Here is a 20,703-nt window from a genome sequence, read left to right on the forward strand (position 1 = left end):
AACTTTGTTTGCTTTCTTGTTTTTCTCTGACTGGATATTTTGTAAAATTGTCACTTTAACTTTGGAGGTTGATTTTTTATTAGGCTATGTCTAAGCATGGACCATTTTCTTTTTTCTTTTTCTTTTTTTATAGTACTCTTCTTAATAACCAGATGATCCTTTTCCATATGAGGCTCAACTCTGTCTTCAGCTCAGGAAAATTTTCTTCTATTATTTGTCTAATGATTGACTCTCTACCACCATCGTTTTTTTCTCTCCTTCTGTTACCTATTATTTACACATTGGCTCTCCTTCATGATTTGTATTTGCTTTATTATTTGATATATAATTAACTTTGGATATTTCCTACCCTTGCTCTGGATCACTAATTTGAAACTCAACTCTTTAACTCCTCTACTGAAACTTTTAGTTTGAAAATCAAAGTTTTTGTTGTTGTTATTGTTAGCTTGCTAAAGAATTTCTATTTTAAACTGTATTTTGAATATGTTTTGGTGGGTTTGTTTTCTTGTTTTTGTCATTTAAAGTATCATATGCTTGTTTATGTACTGCTTTTTCCCTCAGATATGCTATTTTCTATTCCTTGGGTCAGTCTAGCTTCTGGGTGTCCACCTTGCATGTTGATAAACACATAGTCTCTGGTACTTTGGGTCAGCAATTACTACAGCAGACAGGCTGTCATTCCAGGGAGAGAAATCAGAAAAAAATCTCTCTGTTATCCCTGTTCTATCAGCACTCTTCCCTCAAAGGTAGAAAGAATGCAGTCTTCCCATTTAGATCTTCCTGGATTCCTTAGGAACCAGGAAGACCAAACACAGTCATGTGGCAGACGTTTACTTTTATCCAGCTCATGCTGGCCCTTAAGATCCAACTGTTAAACTTTAGGACTTTGTAAAATAGTTGATGTTAGGATCATTCCTTGAAAATAGGCCATGGTGAAAGTATTTACTCACACAAACTGGCAAATGATACAATTCAGGCCCTCTTCACCTCAAAACATTTACCAGCACACCACTGTCTTCATCCCAAGAGTCCATAATTCTCTAAAGGCAAAGCTGTTCCATATCTACCCAATTCTGAGCGTAACTATGACTACCATCCTCCACTCAACTCCTATCCCAACCCCCTTGTATTAGTCAGGGTTCTCTAGGGAAAGAGATTCAACAGGAGATATCTGTAAATAGTATGATTTTATAAAATTTTCTTTCACTTGACTGTGGGGATGCACAAGTTCAGATTCTGCATTCTGGTTGCAAACCAGAGGCTCCGATGAATGGCCAATGAAGGTCCTTGATGAGGTCCTGGGAGATGCTGGCTGTCCAAAGACAAGCTGGGAAATCCTCTCTGAAGGCTGAAATCACTTCCCCTTTTAAGGCATTCAACTGATTGGATAAAACGTCACTCATTGATGGCAATCTCCCTGGTTGATCAAAGATATAATCAGTCATCTATGCAGTAAACTCACTGATGACTAAGACCATAAATGTCCTTGTATTACAATTAGTCCAGTGCTTACTTGACCAAACAACTGGGCACAATTACTAATACATGGCTGAGTTGACACATTAGCCTAACCATCACAGTCTACCCCTTGTCAACTTGGCAACTATACACATTACCTTAAACCATACTTAGTCTCTAAGTAAAAACAATAAATAGCAGACATGTATATATATATATATATATTTCCACCTAAGAATATTCAACTGTCCTGTGTACAACTGGAAACACATTTATTCCCTACAGAATAGAGTGCAAGTCCTTGGGTAAATTTCACTCTTAAACTTGACATCCTTAAATATTATGCCATGAAGCTAATACAACTTGTTTTATGACAAGGGAAAGGGTTAGGGAAGAAAACAAATATATTCGTTTTATGAACATATACAATCATACTCATAACAAAACAAGGAAGAAAGATTCAAGACTATTACAGTTCTCATTTCTATAACTGGCCACATGGTCAAAGTTCATATTTATCACTACCTTCTTCCACTACCTATTCCACGTTCCCATTATCCTCAGCAAGTACCTCAGCTGGCCTGGTTCTTTGCCTGTTGGGATAAACCAAACTGTCATTCCTGACATTTCTGGGCCACTGGTAGTCCTGCCTGGATTGGGTTGTTGCAATTTTCCATTGACTTTAGTCACAGGGTATGGGAGTACTAAGAGATGTCCCAGGGGATCTCCTGTATTCCAGGCAAACTCTTAACCCCCATTATGTAGATGCAGTCCTATTTCCCCTTGATAATAAGAATCAATCACCCCAGCCAGTACAGTAATTCCCTTTCTTGCCTGTTGATGCAGAGGTAAGAGAAGCCGGAAGTGGCCAGATGGCACTCTTAACTTCCAGTTCAATGAATCATTGTTGAGTTCCCTGTGGCAGCACTCCTCCTTGTGGAACTAAGACCTGTGGACCAGCAGAGTTTAAGGCTGCAGGGACAGGAAGCAAACTGTTTCCTAGGAGATCAGTAGAGATATTAGTGAGTGGTGGCACTCCCATTTCCATTCCTTGATTCCTGGACCCATGAAGCCTGGCTATGGGAGAAACAACACTTTGAATGAGTGCTGGTTTAGAACACACACAGCCTCTTGGAGAGTACTGCCACCTAGTTGGCACTGTAATTGAGCCTTCAAAAGGCCATTCCACCTTTCTATCAATCCACTTGCTTCAGGATGATGGGGAACATGGTAAGACCAGTGAATTTCATGGGAATGTGCCCATTTCCATACACCATTTGCTGTGAAATGGGTTCCTTGATCAGAAGCAATGCTGTGTGGAATGCCATGGTGGTGGATAAGACATTCGGTAAGTCCATGGATGGCAGTTTTGAAAGAAGCATTGTGTGTAGGGAACGCAAACCCATATCCAGAGTATGTGTCTATTCCAGTTAAAACAAGTCTCTTCCCCTTCCATGATAGAAGTGGTCCAGTGTAATCAACCTGTCACTCAGGTAGCATGCTGATCACCTCGGGGAAGGGCGCCGTATCTGGGGCTGAATTTGAGTCTCTACTGCTGGCAGATTGGGCACTCAGCAGTAGCTATAGCCAAGTCAACCACCTGAAAAAACTATTAATAGCCCTTTCTCACCCCTGGAGTTATAGCACTGAATCCAGAATTTCTCCTTAATGGGTCCATATCAATAAATTCAGCCTGACCCAACTTTATATTCCTTCCACTATTATCCCATACTGTTAGTATCCATTCCCATACATATTCTCCTGATTTCTGTCTATATAAATTGGAAAACTCACGCAAGTTCTTTTAGAGTATAGCATACTTCCTCATGGGTCATACTTTGTATTTCGCCTTTGGGGGCTTACTGTGATTTTAATTTAGCAATAGGTCTCCAAGAGAAGAGGGGTGGGGCGGGGGGGGGGGGGGTAAGGAGAAGGATTAGAAATACCTTGCAAGCCACTGACTTCAGGGCATTCTTTGCATTTTCGTCTGGTATGACTAATCTCTTCAGGCAGGGGTTGGAAGGCAGATTCCTCAGGGTAGGGTGGAGGTTGGGCAGTGAATGCTAGAATACAGTCTCCCTGGTTGATAGCAGATGTAATCAGCCATCTATGCAGTAAACTCACTGATGACTAAAATCCATAAATGCCCTTGTATTACAATTAGCCCAGTGCTTGCTTGACTGGGCACAATTACCAGGCCAGTTGACACATTAGCCTAATCATCACACCCCCAAAAAAATCACCAGTCCCAAGCTGTTATTTATATAAGCTGTCCCTAGGCTCTCCCCTATACCAGCTCTTTCCAGGAGTACCAACAAAACACTTATTTCCTCAGGCAACTAAAGTACCTGGGTTTCAGTTGAGAGTAGAAGGGAGGAGGGAGGTTTGCAATCCACAATCTACTCAGAGTCCACAAAAACTATGCTTGAAATTTATTAAGATCTTCCATGGAAATTAAAACTTTAGTCAATTCTTAGGGAAAAAAGTATACCCTTAGAAAAATTAGAAAAACATAATGACATTATGAACACTGTAGAACTCATATACCTTTCTCTAGTTCGACTGGGAAAAGTTCCAGTTTTTCTACACGCTTTTCAAGTTCATACTCAGCTGAAGCAGCCACAGGATCAACCTCATCATTTCTCCTGTCATAGTCTTCATTGGAGTATGTGTTGAAAACCTGTAGAAAGAAGCCAACAAAAAAATGATAATATAATCCAGATAAGACAGTTTTCTTAAAAACAACAACAAAACAAAAAAGAAAAAAAATCAACTACCCGAAATAACTTTCTATGTTAAATTTCTTTTAAACAACTGTTTTTCTTTAAAATCAATGGAGATGTTAAGGAAATGAATACTGAATCAGATAAAAATTACTTACTAACTAAAAACATTTATAAGTCATTCTACCACTTTTAGTAAGTTAAGAAACAGCAGTATTCACAGAATACATTACTTGAACAGGAATATTAATCACTTTTTATAAAATCAGAGCATACCATATTAGCTGCAATGCTCTGTTGATTTCTAGTAAAATAAGGAAAAGGGTCTTAAGGTTACCTAAGCAAACACGGACACTAACTTGTTTCATTTTATGACTTATAGCAGCCCCAAAATTGCTGTTTGTCAGTACTATAATTAATTACAATCATGCAATTATTAAAATTGACTTCTACTTTATATTGAAGTGGGCTGTGTTAAAGTGCTATCATCTGTCATCTCTCATTTTACCTGCATTATCTATTTAATTCTCATTTATCTTTTCTATAAAATGTCAATCAAAATATTGCTCAAAAGCTTAAGAACACATGGGAAATTGACAGCTTTCTTTCTGACCTAAATTTTTCAAAAGATTGCTAAGTTGTAGCCATAAAAAATTTGATGGTTCTCATTCCTGCTGATTTATTTGTTTTATTTTTACAGGAATGGAATGTATGTATCCAATTCCGTTCCTAATACACAGAACCACATTTGAAAGAAATACAGAATTCCATCAACTCTAATTAATATGTATAATAAAAGTTATTAAACAGTTGTTTAATATCTAAACTGTGCCTGAAAAAACTTACTTTAAAATCTGGAGTGTGGAATTTTTTTTAATACATAGAAAAAGATATAATAAAAATAGAAAGCAGACCAGAAGAATAAGAGAAATCCTATCTATTTCCTCTTAAGCTGTCCTTACTGGTCGAGCTGCACTTTACATTCAGAGCCCTGGAAAACTGGCAATTTGTGTATGCTATATATAGTAGCTTATAAACCAGGAATTCAAATAGCCTGTATAGAAACAGATGTTATGTGGTTCCTAATGGTAATATGCCTCAAAAGTATATCACTTATACAGTTTGTACCCAAAATGGATACTGACTTCCTTCTTTTATTTTATTACTTATTTATTTTTACACTTTTTAAACTAAAGTTAATAGATCACAAAGAACATTACATTAAAAAACATTAAAAAACATATAAAACATAAGAGGTTCCCATATACCCCACTTCCCACCCCCCACCCCATCATTTTATAAGTTGTATTTTTTTAAAGATATATACATCACACAAAAAAATATTACATTAAAAAATATAAGAGGTTCCTGTATACCCCCCACCCCCTCACCCCACTTCTCCCACACCAACAACCTCCTCCATCATTGTGGCATACTCATGGCACTCGGTGAACACATTTTGGAGCACTGCTGCACCACATAGATAATAGTTTACCCTGTAGTTCACACTCTCCCCCAGGACATTCAGTGGGTTATGGCAGTATATATGAAGACCAGCATCTGACCCTGCAATATCATTTAGGACAACTCAAGGTCCCAAAAATGCCCCCATATCACATCTCTTCTTCCTTCTACCTGCTCTCAGCAACTACTGTGGCCACTTTCTCCACCTCAATACTATAATTTCTTCTATTACTAGTCACAACAGTTTTATTGTAGAAGAAATTGTAGTATTGACTTTCTTCTTGATTTTCAACATGTTTTCATAGCATATACTACTTGGATACTGGCTTGGCCTGTCACTTTCTCTATCAGAGTAAACATTACTGGATCAAATGCACATTTTAAGCTACGGGTTTTGTACCTTTTTTTAAAGATTTATTTTATTTATTTATATCTCCCCACCCCTCAATGTTTGTACTCGCTGTGTCTGTTCATCTTCCTTGTTTCTTAGGAAGTACCAGGAAATGAACCCAAGACCTCCAGTGTGGAAGGGAAGTGCCTAATCACTTGATCCATCTCTGTTCCCTGCTTTGCAGTATCTCTCATTATATTTTTCTTCTTGTGTCTCTTGTTGCATCACTTTGTTGCATCAGCGTGTTGTACCTGCCTATTGCATCAGCTCACTGTCTCGCTCGTCTTCTTTAGGAGGTATTAGGAACCTCTGCTCCCTGCTTTGTTGTGTCTCTCATTATGTTTGTCTTATTGTGTCTCTCCTTGATTATCTCATTTTGTCAGCTTGCTGCACCTGCCTGTTGTGCCAGCTCCCTGTCTTCTTTAGGAGGCACCAGGAACTGAACACGGACTTCCCATATGGTAGGCAGGAGCTCAATTGCTTGAGCCACATCTGCTTCCCACCTTTGTACCTTTTTATTTACCTTTTCATAAAATACGCTTTATATGCCCCTTCCACAGAGTATTCTAATATTTTTCATAAATGGTTAGACGTATGATGTTCTCTTATATAGCCCTTTCATTCTTTCAATTCCTATATATATATATAAGCATATGCATTTTTTTTGTAATCACTTACCCATTTATTCATTCAACAAATAAGTCAGACATTGTGCTAGACATTGGAGAAGGCACAGTCTCAAGTAGCTTATAGATTGCTGAATCAAAATAAATAACCTGGTCTTAAAAATAAATAAATAAATAAATATATATAACCACATTATAATGTGATAACTGATATAACAGAGGAAAATGGCATGTGATTTTTTTTTTAATTTGCCTGAGAAAGGGAAGAATTTCTTGGAGGAGAAGATATTTGCACCTCAAAGAATAGGTAGGATTTACATACACAGGTATAGAAAAAAGAAATGTATATTTCAAACAGAAGACACTATATATATATATGTTGCTTTCAGAAAATGTTGAAAATTGAGTAGACTACAATGCAAGATGCCAAGAGAAATGAACTTCAATAACCTAAAGTCACAAGTTTTTTTAGGTGACTAAAAAAACCCTAAAAACTTTTGCCGAACAAAATATACCATTAAAAAGTTACGAAAATCAAAGAATTGGAGTAAATAGTGTGAAATACTAAGAAAAAGCACAAATATTCATAAAGGGCTTCATGAACTGAAACACCTGCCTATGTAAGCAGGGAAAAGGAATTTAATTGAGGATTCAACATAGAAGAGACAATAATATCCAATAAATGATGTAAAGATGCTAACTTCATTAAAAATTAAGCAAATACAAATTAAAACAAGGTGATACCACGTATCCACTCATAGGAAACGTTTAAATCTGAAAGACTGATAAAATCCAGTGTTTGTCAAGATATAGGAAAAAGGATGCTCTTTGAATAAAAAGAAAAAAGTAGAAGGAGAAAAAGAAAAGAATAGCATAACTTGAAAATAGTTAACAATATGTCATATGTCTATGACTCAATAATTCTACATCTAAGTATCTCTAATATTTGCATATTTGCATAATGACGTGTTGCAAAAAAGTCAACGCAGCACTGTTTGCAATAACCCAAATGGGAAATTACCTAAATGCACATCAAAAGAAGAGGAAATAGGTTCATGAATTACCATATATCCAAATATGTAATTCTATGCAGTGGTTACAAAAAGATCTACATTTACTGACATGGAAGAAATCTCCAAAACCTATATTATTACACAGAAAGAGCAAACTGCAGAGTTGTGTGGGTGTGGGTATGTATGATGTGAATTTCAATGTAATTTAAAAAATTTTTTTTGTCTTTATTTTTTTAATGTTACATTAAAAAAATATGAGGTCCCCATATACCCCGAACCCTCTCTGTGATTTAAAGATCTAGAGTTTCGAGCTATGTAGCTCTTGCCAAATGGTAAAACCACCCTCAACTTAAGTTTTCTAATTTACAAAACGATCATAATAATACTTAACCCATATGGTCATTGGGAAGATGAGGTGAAATAATTCATATAATCGTGCTTGGCACAATGTAGGACAGGAATTGTTTTCAGGGTAATATAAGGGATACTGATATTTCCCAAATGCCTACCAGTCTTCTCACACTCTTATAAAAAGGTTTTAAATATTTTATTTACTATAATGTTTCATGTCCTCCAAACAAATAGTTACCTAACAAATAAACGATATAAGAATGTAAATTGGTCTCCTAAAATTCCTACCTGTGTCTAGAGCAATGCCCTATTATTAGATAATGGGTCATCAGTTTCCATGCTTTCTGTTTTGCCTTGACCAGAAAGAACCCCAGCGATGAACAGAGTTGATTTAGATAAACACTATCCCTTTCATCTTTATGGTCTTGACTGAATTTTTTTTTTATAATGATTTTACTATTTTTATGTATATTACTTTAACTGATTTACAAAAAATTAATTATGAGCTAGTCTAATATTACAATGCTAATAGTCTAAAAGGCAACAGCATACTGGACCCTACTATTTAACACAATCAAAGTATACAATTTTTTTAGTTTGGACACCTTCACATTGTTCTTGTGTTATTTCATTGAGAAAAGCAAACAAAGGATGTTTAAATTTAAGACTTGTTTATGAGCCAACAAGTGATATTCTCTTCCTTGATCAAAGAAAACAAAACAAGACCTCATCTATGACTTTACAGCAGAGAGAAGACTTTCAGAGGTCCCAATTTGACAAACATGGTTAGCAATGACACTTCTGATCAAGTAACCCAAGGTTATGGAAAACAAAGGAAAATAAAAATTAGCTTATGATGAGATTTCAATTAGAATCAGAATCTTATTTACATACTGGTAGTTAGAGCTACAATACTTTTTCAAAACAACAACTTTTTCAACAACAAGGAAACAATGTTCTTATTTCCTTTACTTCCTGTGACACATTTTCTTTAATCAATGCAGGTCAAAATAAATTTGATATTTTCTGTAAATACTGACTGAAAGTAATTCCCTACAAGGTCTCAGTTCTGACTGTAGTCTGGGTTCTGCTTAATCTCCCTGACACATCAAAGATATCAAAATGTTCCCGATTCTAGCACACTGCATTTCAGATGATGGCTTGGCACACTGTGCTTCTGGAGTTAAGCCAGCATTCACATGTTCAACAAGCAGGCTACACTCATCACAGCCTCCTTGGCAGAACTCTAACCCACCTTTACACAATTTTAATAAGACTTTAAATTGAATCTAACAGTAAGCATGGAGAATAGACTCTATATCTCAAAGTTTTAAAAACAAATTTGGCATTAAACTATCCTCAGAAAGAAAGATTTTGATAGCAAGATCAAGTAATACATAACCTTAACTTACCTTTACTTCTCTCAGAACCAAAGCCAGTTCACCAATTTACAATACTAAGGACTATCATTTCTTGATTGTCTTATGTGTGCCAGGGCACATGTTGGGTACTTGTAGCAAACTGAAGTAAGCTAAACTGGTGATCACAATTATCAGACATTTTTGGATAAACATTGCCAGTATCTAAATATTTTATATAGGTGAGGGCTTTAGTCTCTTCTACATCTTGTAACATGTTACACTCTTGTAACATGAAAGAAAATTTCAATTTCTGCCACTCATAAACACACTGATGAGCAAGAAGGTGTAAAAACAGACTCACAACTCTATCTCATAAGCTTAGTAAAGTCCCAGGTTTGGGCTAACCTGCACAGAAGGTTTACTCGAGGCAGTTGTGAAATTATTCTACAGTTGGATATATCTAACCTAATCAGTTCACTCAACAGAATCCTAAGTATCAGAAAAGAGGACCAAAAACTAGAGCTAGGTGCTACTCCAAAAGCTGTTAGCTTGCTGGTCTTGCCTGACTCGAAGTCCTTTCACATAAAATATTTGAGGCTAATCCACATATCTGCAACATCACTCATTTTATCAATTATTTTTAACATCTCTAGCATTAGTGAACCATCTTGTGTAGATTTTAAGTACCCAATTTTGAAGTGTGGACTTCAAATTTGATTCTTGTAAATGCTAACAAACTAATCCTAGAGTGTGGGTTTGTGATTAGGGTACCTGGAATGCTGGCTAAAGGTTCATAAAATAAAGTCATACCCATTAATATTATGTTGTATATGTTTAAGTAATTTGAAGTAAAATACAGACATATAAAATTTTATACAAATTATTTTGAACTTAGAACCAATCAATCTAGTCAGTAAGGCAGAGAGGAATAAAGAGAGTGCCTGCTTTTCATGTTTTTACATGAAAAACTTGAGCTTGAAGAATACACACACACATACTATATAAATGGATTTTTAATGAAGATGAAGTCTGTAAGGAAAAAAGTGTATTTCACTAACTGTTAGCCTAAAGTTTTCACAGATTAAACAGGAAGAACAGGAAGTGAAACAGGAAGTGAAAAAGAAACAGGAACAGGAAGTGAAAAAGAACAGGAAGTGAAAAAGAAAACATATTCTAAACAATGGGAGATAAAAGCAGGCTAGCTAGTTCAAAAGGAAACACAAAGAAGCCCTTAAAACAGAAGATTCTCTGACTGCCCATACTGGCCTTCTGGCATCTGACAAGGATAGGTAGATAAGTGGGCTTCCTTTAAAAGTATGTAGAAATAAAGTCACAAGTCTATCCAAATGGAGACCTTAAAAATACCTGCAATGTCCTCAGAGACTGCTGACAGATTAAAGCATTTCATCTAGATAATATTATTATCTCTATATTTAAGCTCCTAAATTAGAAAAGAAAAAGCCAATCTAGTTAAGACTGCAGCATGAAAGAATGCTTAAGGGAAAATGTGTTTGACTCACAAGCAGAATTTATGCCTGCCAAGTTTTGTGAGCTTCCTGGTCCTCTCTGGGCTTAGGCTTTTGTGTAAGAAAAGAAGGCAGGCTTAATCGCCGTATCAGGCTCCTCAGTTAAAGGGTTGATTCTCAATTGCATCCTAATCAAAATCCCTGACACTCTATATCACTCTGATGACAATTCTTTGACTATTCAAAGGATTGAATTTTTGTTGGTGAGTTACTTAAAAGCACGAATTCTAAATTGTAACATCAAATTATCTTTTCAGCCTTTTTAACATTAGCACCTAAACATGCAACCTTACAGAACCTTTGAGGAATAGATCATTTAAGACCTGTATTTCCATGTAAATAATATCATTATGTGTTTTACATAGTTAAGATTTTACCATTCTACCACTTTTAAAAAAAATTAATTTATTGAAACATATCACCCACACATAGACATACATAAACGATAAGTGTATAGTAACAGTTGTGAACTTACAAAACAAACATATATAACATCAAACAGGACTCTCATAACTCACCCTACCAACAACACTTTACATTATTGTTAAACCTTTTTAACAAATGATTAAAGAGCATTGTCAAAATATTACTACTAACCAAAGTATTTTCCCCCAACCCTCCCTATTATTATCTTTATGTCATTTATATATGAACATACATAAACAATTAAGTATATAGTAAAAGTTGTGAACTTACAAAGCAAACATGCATAACATCATACAGGGGTTCCATACATCAGCCCTCCATCAACACCTTGCATTGTTGTGAGATGTTTTTTACAAATTATGAAAGAATATTGTCAAAATCTTACTACTAATTATAGTCCTTATCTTACCACTCTACTACTTTTCTTACCATATGCATGTGGTCTAGCAGCATTATAAGTGTGAAATGAAAACAATTATTTCACTGGTTCAGTTAAATATGGGTCAGGAAGGCAGCTGAAATTCCTCTCTGCAGGTAAATGATAATATCTATAATCTATTTTAGCAGGGAGAGGTTTCTGAGGGCTAACCTCCATTTGAGGGTATTGATAGGTCTGATTCTTTTCCTAACTCTCTCAAATCCATATAATGTTTCAAGTTCTGGATTCAGTAGTAGAGAAAGGAGAAGGAGAAGGAGAAGGTGAAGGGGAAAGGGAGGGGGAAGGGGAGGAGAGGAAGAAAGAGAGAAAGAGAAGAAAAGAAAGAAAGAGAGAGGAAGGAAGAGAGGGAGGGAGGAAGGAAGGGAGGGAGGGAGGGAGGGAGGGAGGGAGGAAGGAAGGAAGAACGAGCAAGAGAGGGAAGAAGGGAGGGAGGGAGGGAGGGAAGGAGGAAGAGATGTGTGAAGATTAATATATGTAAAAATCTCATTATTTGAGAGTTAAGGTGAGAACTTAATTTACATTAATTTTATAGAGACAATAAGATCACGTTTATAAACCCATATCTGAACTGGCCCAGTCTGGGATTATTTGAGGTACTCCCAGTCTAAGCATGGGTATAGTACAGCTGCTCAGCAGTATTTTTAGTTCTCCTTCTGTGTACCTGGGGGTATTGTATATACTTCCCCCATCCTGTTTTTGCAGATGGGTGGAGCTACATTAATAATTCTGGGCAACAGATTCTGGGTAGAAGTGATATATATTATTTCCTGGCTAAGGCATGTTATTGTGGTGACAAGACCTTCCAGTGTTTCTGCAGAACCTGGAAGAATGTATAACCAGAGGTCAAGCCCCTATAAATCCAGGTAAGTAGAACCACAAATCTGCTGCCATTTCAAGAAAGTCATATAAATGAAATCTAACAGTTTAATAACCTTTTGGGACTGGCTTTATATACAACATAATTCTTTGTAGGTTAGCCCAGATTGCTGTATGTATCATCTGTTAATTCAGTGATTACAATAAACAAAGGTTTCCCTCTTGACCTACAATGGACATATACCATGAGTGAGGAAATAAACATCTATTCAAAGATTTTGGGATCACATACTGGTGCAGTAGTAACTAGCCTATCTTTACTAGTCTACCATCTAAAATGACCACTTTTTCAATATTAGTATGGGTTACAAAGATCCCTGTCTTGGTTTAAAAACACAAGATATGGGGCCAAGAGATGGATCTACCAGGAATCTTTTACCTCATTTAAAGTGAAATAAATCAGATAAAGAACCCAAGTGGTCTTAGAAGCACTGATCACAAATATGACTTTGTCTTTCTCTTCTTCTGCCAAGTAAGCCCAGTACTAGGAACCCAGGGAGGTCTTAGATCTTCCCTGCTTTTCTCATCTTAGCAATGGGCATCCAGAGACGACTGCATAAAATGGCACCCAACACATCTTTCACACTACCCATCTCTCCTTTACACAACACAGAGGAGCAGTTTTTCACAACCAGTTTTTATCTAAGACATAAAGAAAGAGTAAGCAAAATGTTCTTCAGAAGTATGTGGTAGAGGAATTGGAACAAATTACACTACTTCTTAAGTCCTCTTAGTAAGTTTGTTCATTCCTTGGTCTTGAGGATTTGGGGATGGTGATGCCCACTCTGCTTCTGATTGAGAGGGTTGGCTTTGCCTCCATGGTACAGATGGATGGAACTGTCTTGATTGCACCTGTAGATACTCTCTGATTTTTTGGATGGGCATTGTCCATCACCATTCTTTTGATAGTTGTCCAGGGTAAGTCCAATGAGTTGGAGGGTAGATGTTGGCTGCAACTATGCTGAAATTCAGGGCTCAACCAGTATATAGAAGACTTAAGACTCTGGAACACATATTTAATGGGTTATATTAGTCAGCCAAAGGGGTACTGAAGTAAAGTACCAGAAAATCTGTTGGCTTTTATAAAGGATATTTATTTGGGGTAAAAGCTTACAGTTACAAGGCTCTAAAGAGTCCAACTCAAGGTTGGTTTCTCGCCAAGTCAATTGCCATGTGTTGAAACAAGATGGTTGCTGATCTCTGTGAGGGTTCAGCAATCCTCTCTCAGCAACAGGCTGACACAGGGCTTGTCTCTCTTCCTGGGGCTGCAGGATAAAAATTCTCTCCTGTGGCATCCATGGTGTTCTCTCTTCACAAGTATCTACTTGTGTTTTTCTTCTTGAGTGTCTGTTTCTATCAGCCCACCAAGGGGGGAGGGACTTAACCCTAGTCATGCCCTAATGATGTGGTTGAATTAAAGCCCTAATCTTGATTTAATCAAGTAAATGTAAACCTGTGAATTGAATATAATCAAAGGGTATCATACCAAGAGGAAAAGACCAGTTTTCAAACAATCAGTATCTTTTGTTTTTGTTTTTGAATTCATAAAAAATATCAAACTGCTACATGGGTATAGTGCTAATTATAGGATCAAATAAAAGAGGCATAAGGACCATGTGTAGAAATATTATAAATGAGCTCAGCTCCAATACACTGGGAGAAAATATGTTATCATATATTTCAAGGTAAGACCCACTGACAGAGTGCCAAATCCCTGGGATTGTCTGCCCTGCCTATTATGTCCAGTTGTCTCTAGAGCTCTCAGGAGCCCCCCTGCTTGAGACACTGTTTACTGAGGCAGTCAATGACATCCTCCTGAGACATGCCTAAGTGAAACATCTGGAATGATCTCCTGACTCACTTTGAAATCTCTTAGCCATAAAAACTCATTTGTATTTAATATTTCCCCCTTTTGGTCTAGGTCTTTTTTCAAATGAACCACTAGTTGGTGCTTGGTAATAATCCCTTCATGCCAGGGAGACTCATCCCTGGGAGTCATATCCCATGCCAGGGTGAAGGTAGTTCATACCCTGAGTTTGGCTTAGACAGAGGCCACATTAAAGCAACAAGGAGGTTTTCAGGAGGTAACTCTTAGGCAATATATAATACTAGGCTAAGTTTCAATTTCGTAAGAACAAAGTTCTTAAGTACAAGCACAATGGCCTGGAGCATTCATCTGTCCTCCTTTGCTAGGCAATGCCCATGTACTCTAGGGATTCTTATCACTCTATTAGAGAATGTAGCAGGACTCCCCAGGAATAGGAATTCAACATTCTTTTGGTTATTGTGTGGGTCTCCACCCACTGAGACAACACCCCATAACCACTTGAACATATTCCTATTCCATAGAGGTATATTCCAGGCACACCCCTTCCCACACATCCCCTTGCCACTGACACCCTGCACCAGTGATCCTCCCATTCCACAGCTGCAACTCATCTGCAATCCAAAACCTCCCAAAAAGACAAAATAAATTTTTAATTAAAAATATACATAAAAAAGTTTAAAAAAATTGTGTCTTTTATTCTTGTAAGATGCTATCTTTTATGTATGGTGACAATTTCTTCTGTATATGCCCCCAGTGTCTTATTTTTTATTTATTTTCAAAGAAGCTTTATTTATTTATTTTAAGATTTATTTATTTATTTCTCTCCCCTTCTCCCCCGCCCTGGTTGTCCGTTCTCTGTATCTATTTGCTGCATCTTCTTCTTTGTCTGCTTCTGTTGCTGTCAGCAGCACGGGAATGTGTGTTTCTTTTTGTTGAGTCATCTTGTTGTGTCACCTCTCTGTGTGGGCGGCGCCATTCTTAGGTAGGCTGCACTTTCTTTCATGCTGGGCGGCTCTCCTTACGGGGTGCACTCCTTGCACGTGGGGCTCCCCTATGCGGGGAACACTCCTGTGTGGCACGGCACTCCTTGAGCGCATCAGCACTGCCCATGGGCCAGCTGCACACGGGTCAAGGAGGCCCAGGCTTGAACCGCAGACCTCCCATGCAGTAGACGGACGCCCTAACCACTCAGCCAAGAAGCCACATAGAAAATATAAGGGATTCCCATATACCCCACCTCCTACACTCCTCTCACCTTTTCCCTAATTAATGACATCTTACATGAGTAAGGTACATTTGTTACAATTGACAAATACTGAAGCATTTCCACTAACTGTTAACCATGGTCAAGAGTTTACATTATGGTTCTATGGTTCACATTCTGTACCATACTCTTTTATATGTTCTAACAAAATGCATAATGGCCTGTATGTGTCATGCAAGATCATACAGAACAATTCCAATGCTCGAAAAATGCCGCAGGCTCCATCCATTCTTCCCTTCAGAACTCAGAAGAATAAGGTTCATAGTTACACGCATTAACATTGGGGGCTTGACACATTGTTCTGTCTCCTTTTATTAGACACTGCCTTTGTTCTTGAGAGACTCTTGCCCCTCTAGTTGAGAACCTAGCAGGACACCCCAGAATGGGAATTTAATATTTCTTATTTATTGTGTGGGTGTCTACTCACTGAAATAATAATATAGCCTGTGCATAAATTCAAACTTATTTTATATCCAAATATGCTTAGAGCACCAATTGAGAAGTATAAACTTTATGGGCTTTGGATAATCAGGAAGGATGCAAGCCAAATGTGTCAAGCATACCTGGAATGTGGGGGGTTCATGCTTAAAGCTTACATGGAATGTGCAGAATATATGTTAACCGAAGCTTACCTGGAATGTGGGGGATATGTGTTAAATCAAGCTTACCCAGAGGATATAACCTATTTAATACTCAGATAAAACACTTGAAGAAATTAACAAAAAGTTGCATACAAGCAACATTTGACTCCCCACTCTTATATCCTCTATATAAAAGAGACACAAAAATTCTATTCCGGGCTTGGTTCTATCAGGACAAGAGTCCGCCAAGTCTGGCCAGTTGAAATAAACTTCCTTCTCAGAATTCTCACATCCTGGCCTTCGATACTGCGTACACTCAACTTCTCTCTGCTACTATATTTCTGGGGGCTCTCCTGGGATTACGCTGAGCAGGTCAGAGGTGACAATGGTTGTTTGCCCCTCCCAGATGTCTCCAAGGAGGTTGGAAGGACCTGGGCGAAACCCAGCCCTGGGGCCCCTGGACTCCCCATTTCAGTCCAGAAAGAGGTTGCGGACTTCACCAGAGCCTGCCCGAAGAACTGGAGGCACCAGAAGGTTTAAGAGAACCTGAGAACAAAGCAAGGAGCACCACATTCCAGACAGGTAAGACCCCTGGGGGCATACTGCAGGAAAAGCCTAATTCTAAGTTTAGGAGGGAGCTGGACCAGCTCTCTAAAGAAGGAGGCCCCAGTACTCCTGAAAATACAGGAGGAAGCCACCTTCTCTCTAGGTCCAAGAAAACGAAAAGGGGAATTGTGTGTGTATGATTGTGGAGACTGAGTGAGATGCAGAAAATCACTTCTGTGGGGCAAGTGTGGAGTCCCAATCTGTGGTTCCGTAGTGACCTCATATGGTCAAGGGTGGTGTGGGGGGCCTCCCTGCAAAGGGACCCTCTTCCAAGTTGGGGGTTTATACCGACCCGCTAAGGCCAAGAAGTGCCAAAATCTCCTGTGAGGGACACGGCCGGAGATGGACAAAGCATGGGGCTTGAGTGAGTGTTGTGCAGCGTTGGCACAGAGCAGAAACATGGGAAACACACAAAGTAGGACCCCATTAGGTTGTATGCTGAAAAACCACCCCCATTTGTTCCATGGAGAAGTATATGGCATAAAGTTCCAGCCAGGAAAGCTTAGAATACTTTGTGAATTAGAGTGGCCAACTTTTGGTGTGGGCTGGCCCCAGTAGGGCACTTTAGATCCCTGGATCATCTGTAAAGTCCATGACATAGTAACTGGAAAACCAGGGCACCCAGACCAGTTCCCCTACATCAATGCTGGCAAAACACTGTGAGTCAAAGTCTGCCCTGGTTAGGGAAGTGCATGACTAGGGAAGCCAGGATTTGCCTAATACAGAAGCTGAGGAGTGCTGTCCCAGGAACCAGACAAGCACCATGCAAAGAGTCCAGAGAAAGTGCACCCCAAATCCAGTGCCGACCCATCCATTTTAGAAGGGCCAAATGAAAATGACCTCCTGCTACCTTATGTAATTGCTCCTGCCATGACAGTGCTAAGGAATGAGAATGAGCAAGTTTCCCTAAGCACATGCTCCACTGTGGTTATCTGTGCGGGGAAGTACGATGCCCACACCATCCCTGCAGTTGCCTTTATCGCCATCTGCACCAGAGAGGGCACCTACACCATCCCCACAGCTGTTTTTATCGCCATCCACATCAGAGAGAGCACCTACACCGTCCCCACAGCTGTCTTTGACACCTTCCACACCTAAAAATGCAGACCAGCTGCTTTCACAGCCGGTTGCCCCAGGCAACGCAGCACCGATCATCAGACAGGAAGGAGACACTGAAAAACAGCAACTCAGACCACGGGGAACCTGGGGTCAGAGGGAGCTGAGACAAAGGTGGCCTTTCAGTTACTCTCCGTGAAGCCCGGGCCCCAATTTATTATGATGCAGATGGTCAGATTCAGGGGGGAAACTGAATGTTCATCTATCAGCCCTTTACTACAACAGATTTCTTTAACTGGAAAAGCCACACCCCATCATTCTCGGAGAAGCCTCAAGGCATAACAGATCTTTTCCAGTCCATCATACAGACCCACAAACCTACCTGTGCTGATTGTAAACAACTCATAATGACTTTATTAAACTTTAAAGAATAAATGCATGTCACGCAGGGGGCTCTAACTTGGCTTAGAGAGCACCCACCTGAGGGAACTCTGGACAGTGAAAAATATGCCCACTTTCAATTCCCAGATGAAGATCCCCACTGGGACCCCAAAAACGCAACTGGGCTCAACCGACTAGACACATTCTATAGGGCCTTATTTGAAGGATTCAGGGCAGGGAGCCAGAAAGCAGTAAACATGGCAAAAACCACCCAAATCCTACAGGCTCTCAATAAGAGTCTGGCTCAATTCTATGAGAGACTGTGCAAAGCATCCCGTGTATATACGCCCTTTAACCCAGATGCTCCCGAAAGTCAAACAATGGTCAATGCAGCGTTCGTTGCCCAATCACAGGCTGACATCTGAAGAAAGCTACAGAAGTTGAATGGCTTTGCTGGTATGAATATCTCTCAGCTCATGGAAATAGCCACTAAGGTTTATGTCCACTGGGATGTAGAAACAAGGAGGGAAGAAAATCAGAAGATGAAAAAGAAAACAGATTTTCTGGCAGCAGCAGTAGTTGAAAAATCCAATCCTGTGTCAAGGAGAGTAAACTGGGAAGCCCCTGCCCCAAGGAGAGTGAATGGCCCACCCCTCAGGTGAAATCAGGGCACTGTACTGCAAGAAGGACAGGCACTGGAAGCAAGATTGTCCCAGCTGGCCACTCAACCCGTCACTGCAATGCAAGCAGCAGAAACATTAGCCAGAAAAGCTAGTGGGGCATTATAAACCAAACCCTGGTTTTGCAAAAATTTGGAAAAAAACCCCTGCAAATCAGATCACTGGACTGGCAGCAATAGAAGACTCTAATAGAGATTATTAGGACAGACAGGGCTCCTGTTCTCTTGGCCCTGTGGAGCCTATGGTTGGAGTCTAAATTGGGGGCCACACCATACATATGATGGTCGACACTGGGGCTCAACATTCTGTAATGCCCTAGCCATTGGGTCTCTATCAAAAAGACAAGCAACTATCGTAGGGGCAACTGGCGAAAGTACCCAATGGCCCTTCCTCCGAGCCAGGACCTGCAACATTAGGGGTAAGGAGGTCACTCATGAATCCCTTTATCTTCCAGAGTGCCCAGTCCCCCTCCTGGGTTGAGACCTGCTGTCTAAACTACAGGCTCAAATTACCTTTAACACCATGGAGCAATCCCACTGACACTGGGACCACAAAACCCTCTGATAATAGTGCTAACCCTTCCTTTGCAGGATGAATGGAAACTGTTTTGCCTCAGTGAAACTGGCCAATTCACAGCCACACAGCTCCCCTTTGAAGATGCACCCAAAGTATGGGCAGAGGGTAATCCAACGGAGATGGTACATGACATTCCTCCAATTATTATTGAAATAAAGCCCACAGCTAGTCCAGTAAGCATAAAGCAATATCCAGTTCCATGCAAAGCACAAGATAACAGTCTGGCTGTATATTCAGAGATTACTGAATGAAGGCATATTAACGCCGTGCCAGTCTCCACGGAATACCCCATTCTTTCCAGTTAAAAAAGTTGATGGGGATTACTGCCCATTCCAGGACTTATGAGCAGTTAATTCGGCAGTAATACTCTCCATTCTGTGGTTTCTAATCCATATACTCTTCTCAGCTTAATACCCTCATTGGCAATCTACTTTTCATGCTTAGATTTTAAGGATGCCTTCTTTTGCATTCAGGTAGTGTCCCAGAGCCAACCAATTTTCACCTTTATGTGGGACAATCCGAACTCAGGCAAAAAGCAGCAGCTAACAAGGATGCTATTGCCTCAAGGATTTAAAAATGCATCCGCTATTTTTGGACATGCCCTGGCCAATGATCTCAAATTCTTTATACCAGAAAGCCATAACTGTTTCATCCTCCGATATGTAGATAACCTTATCCTTGGAAGTCCCACCTACCAAGACTGCACTGGCAGAACCCATGCCCTTTTAATGTGTCTACAGCAAAAAGGCTATCAGTTGTCTAAGAAAAAAGCCCAAATCTGCCTATCTCAGGTCAAACATCTAGGTTATAAAATAACGCAGGGGTGCGGTGAATTGGGACTTGAAAGAAAGAAAGCTATCTGTAGTCTCCCTGAGCCCAACACCCACAAGAAGCTGTGAGAGTTCCTCAGAGTGGCTGGATTCTGCCTCAAAGAGATCCCCAAATTTGGTATCCTCATACCCCCTTTATATGAAGCCACAAAGGGGGGAGATCATGATCCCCTATTCTGGGAAAGCCCATAGAAAACTGCTTTCACTGCTCTCAAACAAGCTCTAAAGGAAGCACCAAGACTCAGGC

At 39.3% G+C, this 20,703-nt stretch overlaps 1 protein-coding gene across 7 annotated transcripts in view; it reads right to left on the minus strand.

Moving 5' to 3' along the window:
- PPP1R9A (protein phosphatase 1 regulatory subunit 9A) overlaps positions 1-20,703 on the minus strand; it is a 459,269-nt gene that overhangs the window by 216,206 nt on the left and 222,360 nt on the right. For all 7 annotated transcript variants that reach the window (XM_058296968.1, XM_071215169.1, XM_071215168.1 and 4 more), the window contains one exon: positions 4,006-4,138. In XM_058296968.1, the coding sequence (XP_058152951.1) occupies positions 4,006-4,138 (133 nt within the window). The remainder of the gene's footprint in view (positions 1-4,005; positions 4,139-20,703) is intronic.

Source organism: Dasypus novemcinctus, chromosome 5 (genome assembly GCF_030445035.2).
Source record: "Dasypus novemcinctus isolate mDasNov1 chromosome 5, mDasNov1.1.hap2, whole genome shotgun sequence".
Lineage (NCBI taxonomy): Eukaryota > Metazoa > Chordata > Mammalia > Cingulata > Dasypodidae > Dasypus > Dasypus novemcinctus.